General features: G+C 36.8%; 2 protein-coding genes across 2 annotated transcripts in view; both read left to right on the forward strand.

The window, feature by feature from the left end:
* The first annotated feature begins 1,097 nt into the window (after positions 1–1,097).
* On the forward strand, positions 1,098–5,386 carry LOC147492487 (glyceraldehyde-3-phosphate dehydrogenase GAPCP1, chloroplastic-like). Its single transcript, XM_086565451.1, has 13 exons — positions 1,098–1,347; positions 1,844–1,935; positions 2,031–2,098; positions 2,187–2,225; positions 2,371–2,471; positions 2,741–2,853; positions 2,947–3,046; positions 3,166–3,312; positions 3,439–3,499; positions 4,077–4,174; positions 4,268–4,410; positions 4,559–4,642; positions 5,040–5,386. Exons 1-13 carry the CDS (start codon positions 1,279–1,281, stop codon positions 5,182–5,184), a joined length of 1,260 nt encoding a protein of 419 aa, XP_086421577.1. The 5' UTR covers positions 1,098–1,278; the 3' UTR covers positions 5,185–5,386.
* Positions 5,387–11,096: 5,710 nt separating this feature from the next.
* Positions 11,097–16,497, forward strand: part of LOC147492488 (patatin-like protein 2) — a 42,110-nt gene continuing 36,709 nt past the window's right edge. The window contains exons 1-3 of the mRNA XM_086567520.1: positions 11,097–11,385; positions 11,534–11,613; positions 11,707–11,863. Of these exons, the coding sequence (XP_086423646.1) occupies positions 11,097–11,385; positions 11,534–11,613; positions 11,707–11,863 (526 nt within the window). The remainder of the gene's footprint in view (positions 11,386–11,533; positions 11,614–11,706; positions 11,864–16,497) is intronic.

The following is a 16,497-nucleotide window of genomic DNA, read 5'->3' on the forward strand; positions in this document are numbered from 1 at the left end:
ATTTCAAAAATATGTCGATGAGCCTAAATGCGTAAAAAATGTTCAAATTTTAGTTCACATGTTAGTTGTGTTGCATAATTGCATTGTCGAGGATGCAACAAATGTACCAAAAGGAAGTTTCTACTTTTTTTCAAGTATTCACTCGGATTCACTTAGAAATTTCTTCCTTGGTTCCCTTTTGAGAATGACCTTTTTGCAAGAGCTTCAAATTTATTACAATGTCGTGGTTAAAAATAAAATGGCTTGGATCTTGGGAAGAAAAAGAACCAACATATTCAACTTCAAGTGTTTGAAGGTGTGCCTCTATGTCCTTAATTTTATTTCTTCTTTGTTAGTGTAGTTTGTTTGGGTTTTCTTTCTATGAAAGTACACATCCGATTCATGTCTACTTTTATTACATTCGTGTATTAAGGGTTTTCTAGCATCCCATTAATAGAATGATAAAAGTAAAATTGTTCATCGTGAACTATCAATGTAGCAGTCCAAACCGGCAGCGGACTAATTAGCTAGTATTTAATTAAAAGTTGGGCGGAAGCCTAGGGTAGTAGTTTGGCAATCTCGACAAGTCAAAAAAATGCTTTGACTGCAAGAAGTAACTAAGTAAGTAAGATATCTTTCAATTTCATTGAAATTCCAACAAATATCATTGAAATACTAGGGCTTAAGCATTTTGTTTGGTAATGCCGTAATGAACCATTCCCATTCAACGATACCCTACCATAGAGAGTGACATTGGATCCTGTTGAATTGGAACAACAAAAAAGAGTCCAACACTCCAACAACAAAATAAAGCATATACGGTTCTAACCGAGAATTGGACCATTTGAAACCCTACCCAACTGCTCACCCCAGTGACCCAGCTAAGCCAAAAAAAACGACAAAATTGAGTACGGGAGAAACAGAGCAACCGTGCAACGTGTTTTAAAAGTGAGAGTGACACCTAACTATTTTCAAAACACAGTCGGTCACATCAATAAAACCCCTTCAACCGTTCAATCCCATCGCGATACAAACCAAACACACATTAACAGTAGATGTCAACCAATAGACAGTATTTTTACTATTTTCTCTAAATGCCCCTCCAAAAATCTGCCACTCCAACAACTAAAAGACCCAAAACATAAGTATCTCCGCAACAACGCAACCTTATTATTTCCTTTCCACTTAAAAAAAACAAAAACATTTTTTTTCCTCTGCCTGCGCTTTCTTGTTACATCCTTCTTCTGCTCTCTCGTAGTAGGGTTTATAGATCTGAGAGAAGAAGAAGAAGAAAAAGACATGGCTTTCTCTACTATGATTAGATCAACTGTGGCAGCATCACCTCCTTCTTTCATTGAACCTCCCAAGGTGATATATCTTTAAATATTAATATTATTTCATTTTTCTATATATGTAGTCATGATTACTTGCTCGTTTTGGTATGATTTTATGAGCTGAACTGTGGAAATAATTTGTTAATGAATGATTGGCTTTTTTGAGCTTGGACATGAGTATTGGTTATTTGGTTAAAGGTAGTATTTTGCATTATGAGTGGAGATATAAATGAAGTTTCGATACTATCACTTTTCTTGTTGCTGTTGTTGTTTGTCGAAACTGCTTAAGTTGCATCCCCAGCTTTTATTGATTCATAGTGTGATAGTGAATAGTACACCCTCCACTGTCAATCATCCATTATAATGTTTGTGAGTTTTACATCAAGAAGAGGATAGAACAACATCATATGGGCATGTTTGAATTAAATGGTCTCAAGGAGAGGAATAAGTTTTTTTTTTTTATTTTTTATTGTTGCTTGTTTGTTTTATTTGAATTTACAATGATTTTTGTTACTTTTTGTCTTTCTCAGCAATCATTCAGTGGCAATCATAGTCTGAAGTCAGCTAAGGTCCAGACAAGCATTTTATGTAACTCTGTTCAAGTTGACTCATTATCCTTACAGTTGAGTGATCAAACACTGTGGTTTCTATGACATTGTAGTGAATTTTGCTTTAATTTCACAGTAAATCTCATGATTCTCTGTCTGAACTGTATAGGAAATATAGTGGAAGAAGCATTCAGCCTATCAAAGCCACAGCCACAGAGACACCCCCTACCATTCCTAGTAAGAGCTGTATTATAGGACTTTTAAGGTGATTAGTTTTTAATTCTGTGAAGTTGTCTTATTTGGTGTTATATTTGCTCATGTATAGAGTCATGGAGCGGTGGGAAGACAAAGATTGGGATCAACGGTGAGCTTTTTTTTCTTGAAATCTTGTTTATTATTATCTTATTTGCATCTTTTAGGTTCCATCTAGACTAGCAATATCGCAGTTTAGTTTTAGAGCATAGAATGCATCTGGTCTTCCAGCCTATCTGAAAATTAATATTGTGTAGGTTTTGGTCGGATTGGAAGGTTGGTCTTACGTATTGCAACAAGTAGAGATGATATCGATGTTGTAGCTGTCAATGATCCATTCATTGATGCCTCATACATGGTATGGGGACACTGTTTGTATCTTCTCCAGTTTTTCTTTTCCTTTCTTTGTTGCCATTGGAGCTAAATTTTACAAATGTTTTGTTTGTACCGACTATGAGATTGATTGTGAGACTTAAGGTGGTTTATGTCATTATACAAAAATTAGTATCAGCATACATCCTTAGTTCGATCCAATGTAAAACCTAACACATTTTTCTTTTTTGTCGTATACGTACTTCAAATTGTGCTACTTGGTGAAAATTTTGGGCTGATGTTATCCTTTTCCAGGCTTACATGTTCAAATATGATTCGACTCATGGAGTTTTTAAAGGAACCATAAATGTAATTGATGCTTCCACCTTGGAAATAAATGGAAAGAAGGTTGTAGTCACGAGCAAAAGGTGATGCTTTGGTACCAGCTTTTTTATCGAGGCACTGGTGCTTATCAAAGAACATACTTAGTTTCTAGATTTTAACAACATATTTTTCCGCAGAGACCCTGCAGAGATCCCTTGGGGTGAACTTGGGGCTGACTATGTTGTTGAATCTTCTGGTGTCTTCACAACATTGGAAAAGGGTTCACTACATATTAAGGTTGGTGTTATTAGGTTCAGTATGAGCTGAATGTCTTCTGCTTCTCTTAATTACACCCCACCTTCCTTTCTCTTTTTCTTTCTTCAGCTTATACTGACTGATCTGCTTTGCCTCTACAGGGTGGTGCCAAGAAAGTTATAATATCAGCTCCATCGGCAGATGCACCCATGTTTGTGGTTGGAGTGAACGAGAGGACGTATAAGCCAAGCATGAACGTTGTTTCCAATGCTAGCTGTACAACCAATTGTCTTGCTCCTCTTGCCAAGGTCTGTAAGAAACTTTAGATTATGTAGATCAGTTCCATTTGCTTCAGCTTTAATGTATATCCGTGTTACCTCGTAGACATGCTTGAAAACAAGTGCTACACTTTACTTATCAAATATATCTTGCAGGTAGTCCATGAAGAGTTTGGCATTCTTGAAGGCTTAATGACAACTGTTCATGCAACTACAGGTATATCTCTCTCCCTTCTCTGCTCTAAATCTCAAGCGCATATATGTTGGAAGATGAAAACCCTTCCCTAAACGACATCGTTTCGTTTTTAGAAGTCGGATTGTGATACTCAGTTCCCAAGACCACAAATTAATTGAGGAAAAAAGTCACCCAAAACAAAAAACTTGTGTTCCTTTTCTTTCGAGGGGCGCTTTGTGGTGCAACTCTCTCTCTCTCACTCTCTCGATATTTGTTAAATTGGCTTCTGTTTCATTGTTCAAAGAATACAGAAAGGGTGAGGGGAGAGACCTACCATCATATACATAAAAGAGAAAAGATAAAGATGGAAATCAAAACTAGGAAAGAAAATTGAGAAAACCCCAACTAAGTAAAACCTGAGATGACAACCCCCCATCCAGTATTAGACTATCAAAAGAGAGTCCCCTCCTTTAATATCCAGAGGTCCAAAGGCAAAGGTTATAGCCCTCTTCAAACGGCTTCTTTCATAGCATTCCTCCTACCTGAACACTGACTTTTAGTATTTGAAATATTTGCAATTGTACACACTCATCACTGTAACACCTGCTTTCCTGTTCAGCGACTCAGAAGACTGTGGATGGCCCTTCAATGAAGGATTGGAGAGGGGGCCGTGGAGCTGCGCAGAACATCATACCCAGTTCAACTGGTGCTGCAAAGGTACTTGGAGAATCACCAAATAATCCCTTTTTTTCACCTTCTTTTCTCTTAAAGTTTTTAAAAGACCATGGTTTCTTCCCTGGAACTATATAGGCTGTTGGAAAAGTACTTCCAGAACTCAATGGCAAGCTTACTGGTATGGCCTTCCGTGTACCAACTTCAAACGTCTCAGTTGTGGATTTGACTTGTCGACTTGAGAAAAGTGCTTCCTATGAAGATGTCAAAGCTGCTATCAAGTATGCTTATTGTTTCTTCCTCTTTTGTGAACAGTGTGGAACAATTTTCTCATTTGCATCAAATTGTGGACTCCGTTTTTTTGGTTTTTTGTTATAGATGTTGTTAATGATGTATGCAGCTAACCTTGGTTTATTATTTTCTACCCAGGTATGCTTCAGAGGGTCCATTGAAAGGCATTCTTGGATACACAGACGAGGATGTTGTCTCTAATGATTTTGTTGGTGACGCAAGGTAGAGTCGAAACTTTGCATGTTCGTTTCTTTCAGTGGTTCAGGCGACAGCTGACCCATTAATATGAGTTTAGTCACTGTAATCCATTAAGCTTTCACAGGGACTGCTTAATTACCCTTAATCTAATAGTGCCCCAAAATCTGTCTGATCATAATCTAGCACTCTAGCTGAGGCACATCTTATGTACTAGCAGCGTTGTCTTCCAAAATTATGAGATCTGTTTTTTTAACTCGCTGATAATTTTGTATACAAACTAGAATTTTTTTAAGATCCAACCTGTCTGCAACTTATTGGTTTTGGTGTATCGTTGAACCTGAGCTCACAAAAGTGGATAGACTTTATGTGCAACATGTGGCTTCTCTCATTATATGACAGTTTTCGTGGACATTATTTTCAGGTCAAGCATATTTGATGCAAAGGCTGGGATAGGACTGAGTTCCTCTTTCATGAAGCTTGTTTCATGGTATGACAACGAATGGGGTTACAGCAACCGAGTGTTGGACCTGATTGAGCACATGGCTTTAGTGGCTGTAAACAACTGAAGTGTCATTATCCCCCATTTGTTGTGGGAAGAAACAATTGGCTACGTAGATTTTATTACTGGTCCAGTTTTGTTGGCTTAAATGGCGCCTATATGTAGTTTGCTATAGGAAGTGATGTGATGTAAACATAATTGGTGAGCTTCAAAACTCTCCAAGACTTAATAATGTTACGTTATATCAATGAATCTGCTTATTTTAGTTACTCATAGTCATCTACAAATCTCCTGAGACCAGCTGATTTCCATCTCAATAATATCTAATTTATTTGCCCGGATTAGATCGTATATGTTTGTTTCTGTATAGTTTTGGAGCTCCTCACATCTAGAGTAAGTCGACACCTTGACACCCTTGTAATGAGCTGAATAAGTATTTAAGTTCTGTTTACTGTGTTGTCTTCGAGACATGTACATCTCTATCTCTACTACTTATAAGAGGCGTGGGTGAGTTCCCTGAATAAGCTGTCTCTCGGTTCTACATTTCCTACACGTAGAGATGTCTATCACTTCCCAATTTTGTCTCCGCTAAAAAAATTGGCCAAAAAGACTTTTATGCTCAGCTTCCCCCGCCTCAAAAAACACCTAACCTTTTCTGCTCTACTTCCCTCTCTTTCACGTCTCAAAAAAGTTTTATTACATATTGAAGGGTTTGTCTTAGTTTCATCTGGTATTTTTGTAGAACCAGAGGATTCAATTCAATTTAGTGTATATTAACTTGATTGAATTATAAAGTGATTACAATTGTTTATATAGAGTTTACAAAATAGGAAACAACAAAATTCGGTGGCTTGAGAAACACGGGGCGCGGGTCGCGCCCTGTTTACACTTGAGTTGAGTGCGGGTCGCGCTCAAATCACTGGAGCCTCGAAAGCCTAAGGCGCAGGTCGCACCCTATACACAGAAAGCAGAATACCGCTTTCTACACTCCCCCTCAAGTTGGTGCATAGATGTCAATCATGCCCAACTTTTCAACTGAGCTGTCAAACACCTTGTGGGATACACCTTTGGTAAGAACATCATCTAATTGCTCCTCAGAGGTTACAAACGGAAAACGAATAACCTTCCTGTCAAGATTTTCTTTAATAAAATAACGATCAACCTCCACATGCTTTGTCCTATCATGCTGAACTGGATTATGTGCAATTTGAATGGCGGATTTATTATCACAATGTAAATCCATAGGCTTTTGAAGTTCGAAGCCCAATTCCATTAAGACAAGATTTAATCCATAACAATTCACATACTCCCCTCGTGCCATACCTCGAAATTCAGCTTTGCACTCGATCTGGCAACAACTTTTTGCTTCTTACTACGCCAAGTGACAAGATTTCCATCGACAAACGTGAAATATCCTGATATAGACCGTCTATCAATTTTATCACCAGCTCAATCTGCATATGTGTATCCAACAATATCCAATGCATCATACTTTCCAAATAGTAAACCTTTGCCAGGTGCTTTTTTCAAATACTTCAGTATACGAAAGACTGCATCCATATGTTCTTCACTAGGACAATGCATAAATTGACTAACCACACTCACAACATAAGCAATATCAGGTCTAATATGAGATAGATAGATTAACCTTCCTACAAGATGATGATACCTGGTTTTATCAGTAGGAACTTGGTCAGAATGAATGGCGAGTCCGTGATTTATCCAATGGGGGGTTTGCAATCCAACATCCCGGTTTCAGCAAGCAAATCAAGGACATACTTCCTCTGTGAGAGTGAAATCCCCTTTTTAGACCTTGCAACTTCAATACCCAGAAAATACTTCAGTTGTCCTAGATCATTCATTTCAAATTCCTTAGACAAATACTTTTGCAATTCATTTATTTCCTTCTGATCATCTCCTCAGAACGATCATATCATCAACATACACAATTAGAGTCAAATCTTACCATCCTTGTGTTTGATAAACAAGGTATGGTCAAATTGCTCGCTTTTTGTACCCAAAAACTTTCGCTTGATCGTGTAAGTTTTCCAAACCAAGCTCTTGGAGACTGTTTCGTGCAATACAAAGCCTTTTTAGTTTACACACCTTCCCAACATCTTTGGGATGGTTCTTCACACCGAGGCATATCCATGTATACTTCCTCCTCCAAGTTCCCATTCAGAATGCATTCTTCACATCAAGCCGGGTGCAAGGGCCAATCTCTATTTGCTGCAAGTGAAATTAAAATCCGGACTATATTGATTTTCGCTACAGGTGCGAAAGTCTCCTCGTAATCAATTCCATAACGCTGTGTGTATCCCTTGGCAACCAATTTCACCTTATATCTATCAATAGTTCCATCTGCATTAAGCTTCACAGTAAACACCTAACGACATCCAATAGTCTTCATTCCAACAGGCATATCAACTACCTCCCATGTTACATTCTTTTGAAGGGCTTCCAATTCTTCATTCTTTGCTTTTTTCCATTTTGAATATTTCAAAGCATCCTGCACATTACTAAGAATAGATATAGTAGACAATTGATTTATGACAAGTGCATGGGTTTCAGAAAGGCTATGGTTAGACATAGAGTTAGCTATAGGGTATTTAGCATTGGCTTTGATGTCTGGTTCATATTGTTTCTTAGGAACTCCCTTACTAGCTCTTTGTGATTGTCTAGGTTCAAGACTTTCTACCCCAACAGGCTTATTAAAGGTTATAGGAGGTACCTGAGGTGGAGCATTCTGATCGAGATCTTCAGTTATTGATGTAGAAGGGGAAATGTCGTGTACTACAATTTCAGATATATCCGGATCATGTGCTTCGCTCTCTACATTCTACAGATCAATTTCTCGCCAGAACTTCAAATCGTTCCTCCAAGTGTTCCAATTCTTCAAAGACATCAGGATTCCCTTCATCGCCACTCTCCCCCTGAAGGGAAGACTGGGAAACTCCCCCTGAGTAATACGGGTCTAATTCATGGAATGAGACATCAAGAGATATATACATCTTGGCATTAATCGGATCATAACACCTATACCCCTTCTGAAACTCAGCATAACCCACAAAAATACACTTCTTCGCACGAGGATCAAGTTTACTTCGTTCTGGTTGTGGGATATGAACATAAGTTGTACATCCAAACACCCGAGGCTCCAAGTTAGGCATAGATGGGATGGACAAAAGTGTATGGAGTTTCTGATAAGGATTCTAGAACTCAATTACCCGTGAGGGAGTACGGTTGATAACATAGGCTGCTGATTTCACTGCTTCACCCCAATAGGATCGAGGTACATTCATGCCAAACAAGTAAGCACGAACAACCTCCAACAACTGCCTGTTCTTCCATTCGGCTAAACCATTTTGTTGGTACCGAATGGAGGTTTGATGACAAATTCCAATTCTTTTGCAAAATTCAGACATGAGGCCATTCACAAATTCTCCACCATTATCAGACTGAAATACCCTAATAGATTGTTGATACTGCGTCGCCACCATTTTGTAAAAATCAGTAAACATCCCATATACATCACTTTTGTTTTTCAGTAACGACACCCACGTCATGCGAGTGCAATCATCAATAAAAGTCACATAATATCTAGCTCCAGAAAATAAAGAAACTTTAGCAGGACCCCAAACATCAGAATGAATTTTCATAAAAGAAACATAACATCTATTAATATTTGGTGAATAAGAAATACGGTGGCTCTTGGCCGTTCACAAATGTCACAATGAAACTTCGGACTCACTAACAATCGAAAATAACCGAGGTTGAAACCTCTTCAAATAACTAAAAGATAGATGACCTAACCTACGATGCCATAACCACGCTTCTTTTTTGCATTCTCGAATTCTATTAACCCGATTAGCTTGCCCCGTTAAAATTCTTTTGTTTCTCTCCGGTTTACATCAAGTCCGGTAGTACATTTTCCCTTTCTAACACCATAACCAAGAATCTGTTGAGTCAGAATGTCCTAAAAAACACAAAAAGATGGATAGAATGTCACAGTACATGCAAGTACGAGGATAATTTGACAAACAGACAATAGGTTATAAGCAAGGGATGAAACAACTAAGACAGATTCAAGAGTGAGGGTGTTAGATAACTCAATAGATCCTTCTCCGCTAACCAGAGTTGGAGTACCATCGGCGAGAAACAACGGTCTGAGGTGAAGGTCTAAGACTTTTCACAAGGTTAGGGTCATTTGTCATATGGTCATATGCACTTGAATCAATTATCCATGTATTATTGGAAATAACCTTACCATTCATACCTGATTAGCATAATTCTAGTCAAGGATTCTCTCCATTCACAACATTAGCAATGGCGGCCTTGCTTAAATTCTTTCGTGGCCTCTTCGAGAAGTCCCACCAATCAGGATGACCAATCACTTCATAACATCTCTCCTTGCTATGACCCAAGTCTCCGCAAAACACCACATTTTTATCCGCCCAAGGATTTGATTTACCTTTTTAGGATGGCATGGAGGACCAAAAAAAATCGGAGGAGTTGTCTTGCTATGAACAGCCCAAGACAGAGGGATTCATTTGATACAAAGCCCCATAGCCTTGTTTCTCGATTGTACCTTTACTTAATGTAAGCATAACTTTGTTCCAAGGAAAATTTAGGTTCTTTCCGAAGGATCTCTCCATGCACCTGATCATACTCCTGATCTAGGCCACGTAAAAACATATGAACACGCATTTTGGACATCGTGGACGTTTCATAGACTACAGCTTCAACACTGTTATTATGGGAGGTCACCCTCTGATCAATTTCCTGGAACATAGCCACCAATTCGTTGTAATAGGAAGGAATAAGTCTCCCATTCTGCTTCGTTCAAAACACTTCATATTCAATTCAAAAATTCGAGTTTCATCAGAGTCATCATAGAAGATTTTCTCCACAACCTCCCAAATATCTTTTGCAGTAGGAAGACGAATATAACGGTTCATAAGAGAAATTTCCATAGAATCAATAAGCCAGCTTTTTACCTTTTCATTATCTGTTGCCCAAACTTCATATTCTGACGAATTCATAAGCGGTTCAACCTTTGTGCCAGTCAAATAACCAAGCTTTCCCCTTGCTCCAATCCACATCCGCATGAGAGGAGCCCAGATGGTATAGTTGGACTCATCTAATGGAACAGTTTTTGGGAACGCTGAGTTGTCTTGTGGGGTGTAGTGGTGATGGATGATGCTTGAAGAATTGTTGTCAGAGTCAGCCATTGCAGAAAAAAACAAACAATTTAGGTTTTTGAAGAAAATAAAAAATAAAACTTTGTGAGAGGGGTTTAAGATTCAAGAATTCAATAATGGGTTTAAGACTCAAGAATTCAATGCAGCGGATTTCAATGGTTTGGCTCTAATACCATGTAGAACCAGATGATTCAATTCAATTCAATGTATATTTACTTGATTGAATTCTAAAGTGATTACAATTGTATATATAGAGTTTACAAAATAGGAAACAACAAAATTCGGTGGCTTAAGAAACACGGGGCGCAGGTCGCACCCTGTTTACACTTGAGTCGAGCGCGGGTCGCGCTCAAATTACTGGAGCCTCGAAAGCCTGAGGCGCAGGTCGCGCCCTATACACACTATATCTGAGTGCAGGTCGCACCCTATACACAGAAAGCAGAATACCGCTTTCTACAATTTTCGCTGTTTGCAGTAAGTCGACTTCAGTGCAATTGATTTTGGTACCTGTCTAGAGTTCAGGGTGAAAAAAGGGCTACTTAGTCAATTAATTTGGTTGATGCTCAAGGCTATCCCATCTACTATCCCATTAATTGTTGGTACAAAAAATTTAGGCTACTTAGTCAATTGATTTTGGTACATGTCTAGAGTTCAGGAAAAATAAATGTTGCTTAGTCAATTGATTTTGCTAGTACTCAAGGTACCGTTAGGTTCTACATGTCTATGTCTAGGATCCCTTCTCACCCAACAACAGCAACGTCATCGTCGTCTTAGAAATATGACTACTGAACGAAGAATTGCACAGCGAGAATATGATCGTCTTCGAATGAGGCAACATCGACTGAGTATGTCTGATGATGAGCAGCGTTCGGTGTCTAGGGAACGTGATCGCCTTCAAAGTATAGAACGTTGGCAGAGACTAACTGATGAACAAAGAACATTATATATGCACCACCAAAGGAATCAAACACGAGAGCGCAGAGCTGTTAATATCGATTACGAGGGAGCAATGCAGTTACGGGACAATCTCAGACTCCCATTCAACATGAAATACCTCTTTCAGAATTGTAGCGTGTCATTGCTTCATCAGACTGTCCTCTTCCATTCAATATGATGACAGGTTGATTTTTTTTCTACTAAATTTTCCAGTGCTGGTATACCAATTGTTATTTAGGTTAGCAATTATGATATAATTATTACTTATATGTAATGTAGTTGACCCCACTGACCCACCAACTGCTGCCATTGTTTCGCCAATAGTTCCAATCACCGACTACTATAGACTCCCCATCAACGTTTGCTCATGGTACACAAGGTATTACACTTAAATATGTATGGCCACGATTTCCGTGTTTTGCATGTATGGATATTTCATTTTTTTTCTCAAGTTAATAGGCACAAGTAGTAATCTGAACTTCCAAGACTGTGTCGGCATGTCCACTGATCATTGCCTTCTTAATATAGCTAAGCCACAAAACGAAACTCCTGATGCTTTTAAGAATGGTGTTATAGACTCCCCAACAACACTGAATCGGTATGGACAGGGTATACCATTTTAATTATGTGTATAGGCAAAGGGGAGGTATATACATTCAGTAACAAATTTTTTTGGTGTTTTTTTAGTTGTAGTAGTTGTACTATAGACTTCCCGTTTGTATTGCCGTTTCATTTAACTTGACTATTTATCACTTCAATATTTTTTCTTTCAAAATAATTATTATGCTATATATACTGAAAAACTTAGTATTGACATTGATCTTCCACTACAACATTATGTCTTATTGACTAATCCTTGTGTTAGTTTTTTATGCTGTAAAACCAAAAATTCCTGAACAAGTTTTATATCGTGGGACTGCCACAACTAATCGACACCGCACTTATCATAACTATGCAAGAAATTATAAGGGCAGACAATACCATATATTGGTATATATTTGCCCAGTCATGTCTTCAGTAACGGTCAACTATATGTCACTGTCTATAGGAGTTTTGAGAAATACGACAAAGATTATGGTAAAAAAAGGAGTTTTGCCTTGTTTCTTTGGAGTTCACACAAGAAATGTTGTCTACACTGACCTACTTCACTCTTGCACTTCATGCTTGGAGCAATCATCACATCACTAACATACTCAGTAATAACATGAAAAGGTGTGTTGTGAATTTATCAGTTTACTCAATCTGTTGTGTTGTGGCAAGAGTTTGGAAGACAGGTCACTATTGGGAGACAGAACAAGAAATGGGATGCAATTTAGAGCTTCATGTGTAATAGTGTGCTTTTGTTTCGTTTTTGAGGTTCGAGTGCCTAATATGTTCTTCATGCATTTGATGAAAGATACTGAACTACAAAGTATGGAAATGTCTTGGTACAGCCTTTGGTTGTTCATCTTTGTCGCTTACCATCTCTCCTTCATACGTTCTACTCTAGTTGCTGTTTTCATACAACTATTCTAACAATCTTAAGAAAATAATTTTGTAGTAGAACAAAGGAGAGTGCTTTAATACGGCAATCAAAAGATAAGTCTTTTACTTTGAGTTATTGTTTGTGTTATTAGGTTATGACTTTAAAAATTTTCTAATAATTTCGTTTTTGTTAGGGAAACCAATTAAGGATTAAATATTTATTGATATTTTGTGGTGTATCATACCCTATATGGTTGTAGACCTTTATCCTACGGTTGTAGGAGTCAAATATGAGATTTCTATCAAGAAAAACATAAAGGTTCAATTCGTCTTTTTGACAGCTGCGTCACTCATTACGGAAACTGCTATAACTTTCAGTTCAGAGCTTGATTTTGCAATCCGCTTCTTGTGTTGGATAGCTGATTCAAAGAGCTTTCCAGTGGTATAAGACTTCATACCCAATTCATAATGAGTTGATTCAGTGGTACAGTTCTTTTGAACTGATTTTCTGGAAGGAGGAAAATATGGTAATCTGGTTTTTCAATTGGTTAGGTATCGTGTTCTTTCACTCTTTGCAATTCTTTTGGTTTGATTATATGATGATTTTCTTGCCTTGAGTTGCATGCTAGGTTTTGTGTTAGGAGAAAAATCTCTAAGCTTAAACTTTTTTAATAATCTAGTCAACAAATTATACGTGTTTATCACTAAGATATTAATTGGTTTGACTAGAAGTAGTTTGATATTAATTTACTTTGTACATATGTAGATGTATGTAGATGGTCTAAGAGACCTTAATATAGTTAATATCAACCACACTCAGATCTTGGGTAATAATTATAATGTATTCAATACATAATTGCTTACCTCTGTTGAGTGTACGTGTTGTTAGACGATGGTTATAATTGTAATATTGTGAAAATACATGTTAGATGAAGTAACTTGTAGCTTATATCTAATATAACATATGTTAAGGTTTTGTAGTATGCTAGTTTTAGATATTAATCATCGTGAATTTACTTTGAACTTGGTGATAGTTCATTAGTAAATTTTTTCTAGTTGAAAACAATAATTGGTTGAGCCATTAGATGTTGTGGTAGTACTTGAGGTTTTGTTGATTGGGTATTCTATCTTACTTGAGCTCATATAAGAAGAAGAGGTGGAGTCCTTAGTTGTTTTGCATATTTAGTGGCTAAATTTGCTTAATATCGTATACCTTTTGTTATGAGGGGTACAGTTAAAGTTAAATTTGCTTAATATCGTATACCTTTTGTTATGAGGGGTACAATTAAAGTTTACTTTTCCTGAACCTATGATATGATATTAACCATGTTTGGCATGAATGCATTATTTAACATTGGCATGAAACTTAACCATGTCATATATTATTAAGTAATGAGTATCATTGTCTAGGAGAGGAAACAATATGGAAAACAATCAATATCCTCCTAAACCTAATTTAGTCAAGGAGATGTAAGGTTATGGATTGTCTTCTTAGACAATATCCTCGAGTGACTATTTTAGACAAGGAGATGTAACGTTTGTAGATTGTCTTATTAGGCATTATCATCCTATGTCTGAATAAATAGTCAAGGTGATGTACAAATGCGTGGATTATCTCACTATGTAAATTGGAATGTTGAATGATGAAAAGAAGAATGATAATGATATTATCTTGGGTAAAACCCTTTTCATCTAATTCTTCTATTCTTTAAAATTCATTAGTATCATTTGTGGATTTCCTTTCATATACATAGCATGAACATAATATAACTATGTTTAATATGATCAATAATCATAGACTTGAGTAAAATATATTCTTGTCATAAGAGTGCATATTATTGTTGTTGTTTCTTTATGTGTTTGTAGCGATACAATTTGTTTTGTATGTAAGTTTGAATAGGTTAAGTAACCATTGAACTGTTGGGGGTTGTGACCCATATGCATGACACTGTGTTACCATAGTTTACCTCATAAGATAACTGGAAAGATACTGAACTATAAGGTATGGAAAGGTCTTGGCCTATCCAAAAATGCTTTAAAATATGTTTGTGTGTGTGTGTGTGTGGGGGGGTTGTCTTGCCAAGGCTATTGTGAATGAATCTAAAAGAAGTATTTTTGAGACCTAGAGCTATCTAGTAGATGTTCATTGGTGAAACTCATAATAGTGATGTTTGTTTTCAGTTGTCATGAGTGATAACAATCTTGTAAATACCACACTATTATTGAATGTCCTATATGCTAATTTTATTTGAGGTTGTGTTTTCTCTGATATTGGTCTAGAGTGGTTGAATGTTCATAATGAACTACATAAGAGAATCCAATAATTTCTGAACAAGAAATTTGGAAGACTATGAGTAAGTATATCCACCATTCACGGTGATGACGTTTCTATGTTTGTTGAGGAAGATTCATTAACCTATAAGGAAGTTGTCTGTCTATGAAAAATGTCCTTTTTTAAAGATACAACTCCTCTAAACTGGACTCTTGATTTACACAAATCATTAAGGGGAGGTAGTTAATCTACCTATTGGGGGATGTATAGGTTGAATTGGATCTTCAAGAGAAAACTAAAACGTGATAGTTGTATTGCAAAATACAAGGCTAATAATATTAGCCAAGGGGTTTCAGTCAGAGAAAAGATTTATACTATTTTGGAACTTTGCTCATGTAAATAGAATTTCTTCTTCAGAATTCTAAAGACTTTAGTTGAGTAGTTGTGAGGAACTACAATACCACGTAGTACTAGGTGATGAGCGTAAGATATACAATTTAGTTAAATCTTTGTATGAATTGATTCAAGCACCTATAAATGGCATGAGCAATTCAACAACATATTGGTGTCGTATGGATGTCAAAGTACCGTTGTTGATAAAGATGTGTACTTTCTTTAGAGTAAAGCAAGACATATGTTAATCTCTTTTTGTTTAGATGATTTAATATCATGAGTGCTAACATTGAGAATGTGTATGAGACAGAGAAATTCCTATTTGAAACACATAATAGACCGTCATTGGAAATGATAGTTCATTATGTTGTTAAACTCATTTCTGTAACTGCTATATTTAGTTGTCAAGATATTGACGTTTGAATATGGTTGAAGCCCATAGCGTACGTTAAACCAGACCGACCGGATGGTATAGGGGAATTTCGGCACTACAGGATTGAATGACTAGTGAATATAGGAATTAAAACTCATGTTGGTCTCATTATGTTGTTATAACACTTAGTATAAATATTTTTCATTGAAAAGTATGGGTATTATGATAGTAAGCCTATTTTAACACCTCTTGTGGCAAATATCCATCTTATGAAAAATAATCTACTTGTGTTTTTCATACTAAATATCATTAGTAGTTTATTGTACTTGATGGATTATATATGTGAAACATGACATATATAATGCCTACATTAATGGGATATTGAGCTGATAAACCATTGTCCTTATTATAAGGAACATTGGATGTATATTGTCAGATTATCCAAGTAATATAGCGGAGCCATTGATTATGAACTTATATTTAGAAGATTTCCACCATTGTTGGAAGGGTAATGTTTTATAAACTGGATCCAGTAATGTTTATGTGTTTACCCTTGGTGGAAATTGAGTGTCTTGGATATCATCCAAGCTAATCGCCTTAGAAAGGGCATGTGATGATGCTAAGTGGGTTAGAAACCTCTTGGCAAATCTTTCCATTGGTTCTAAACAGCCTCCTGATGTGTATATGTTTTGCAACTGTCTCATTGCAATAGCTAAGACATAAAGAAATATGTTAATGGGA

Source organism: Coptis chinensis, chromosome 6 (assembly GCF_015680905.1).
Source record: "Coptis chinensis isolate HL-2020 chromosome 6, ASM1568090v1, whole genome shotgun sequence".
In the NCBI taxonomy this organism is placed as follows: Eukaryota; Viridiplantae; Streptophyta; class Magnoliopsida; order Ranunculales; family Ranunculaceae; genus Coptis; species Coptis chinensis.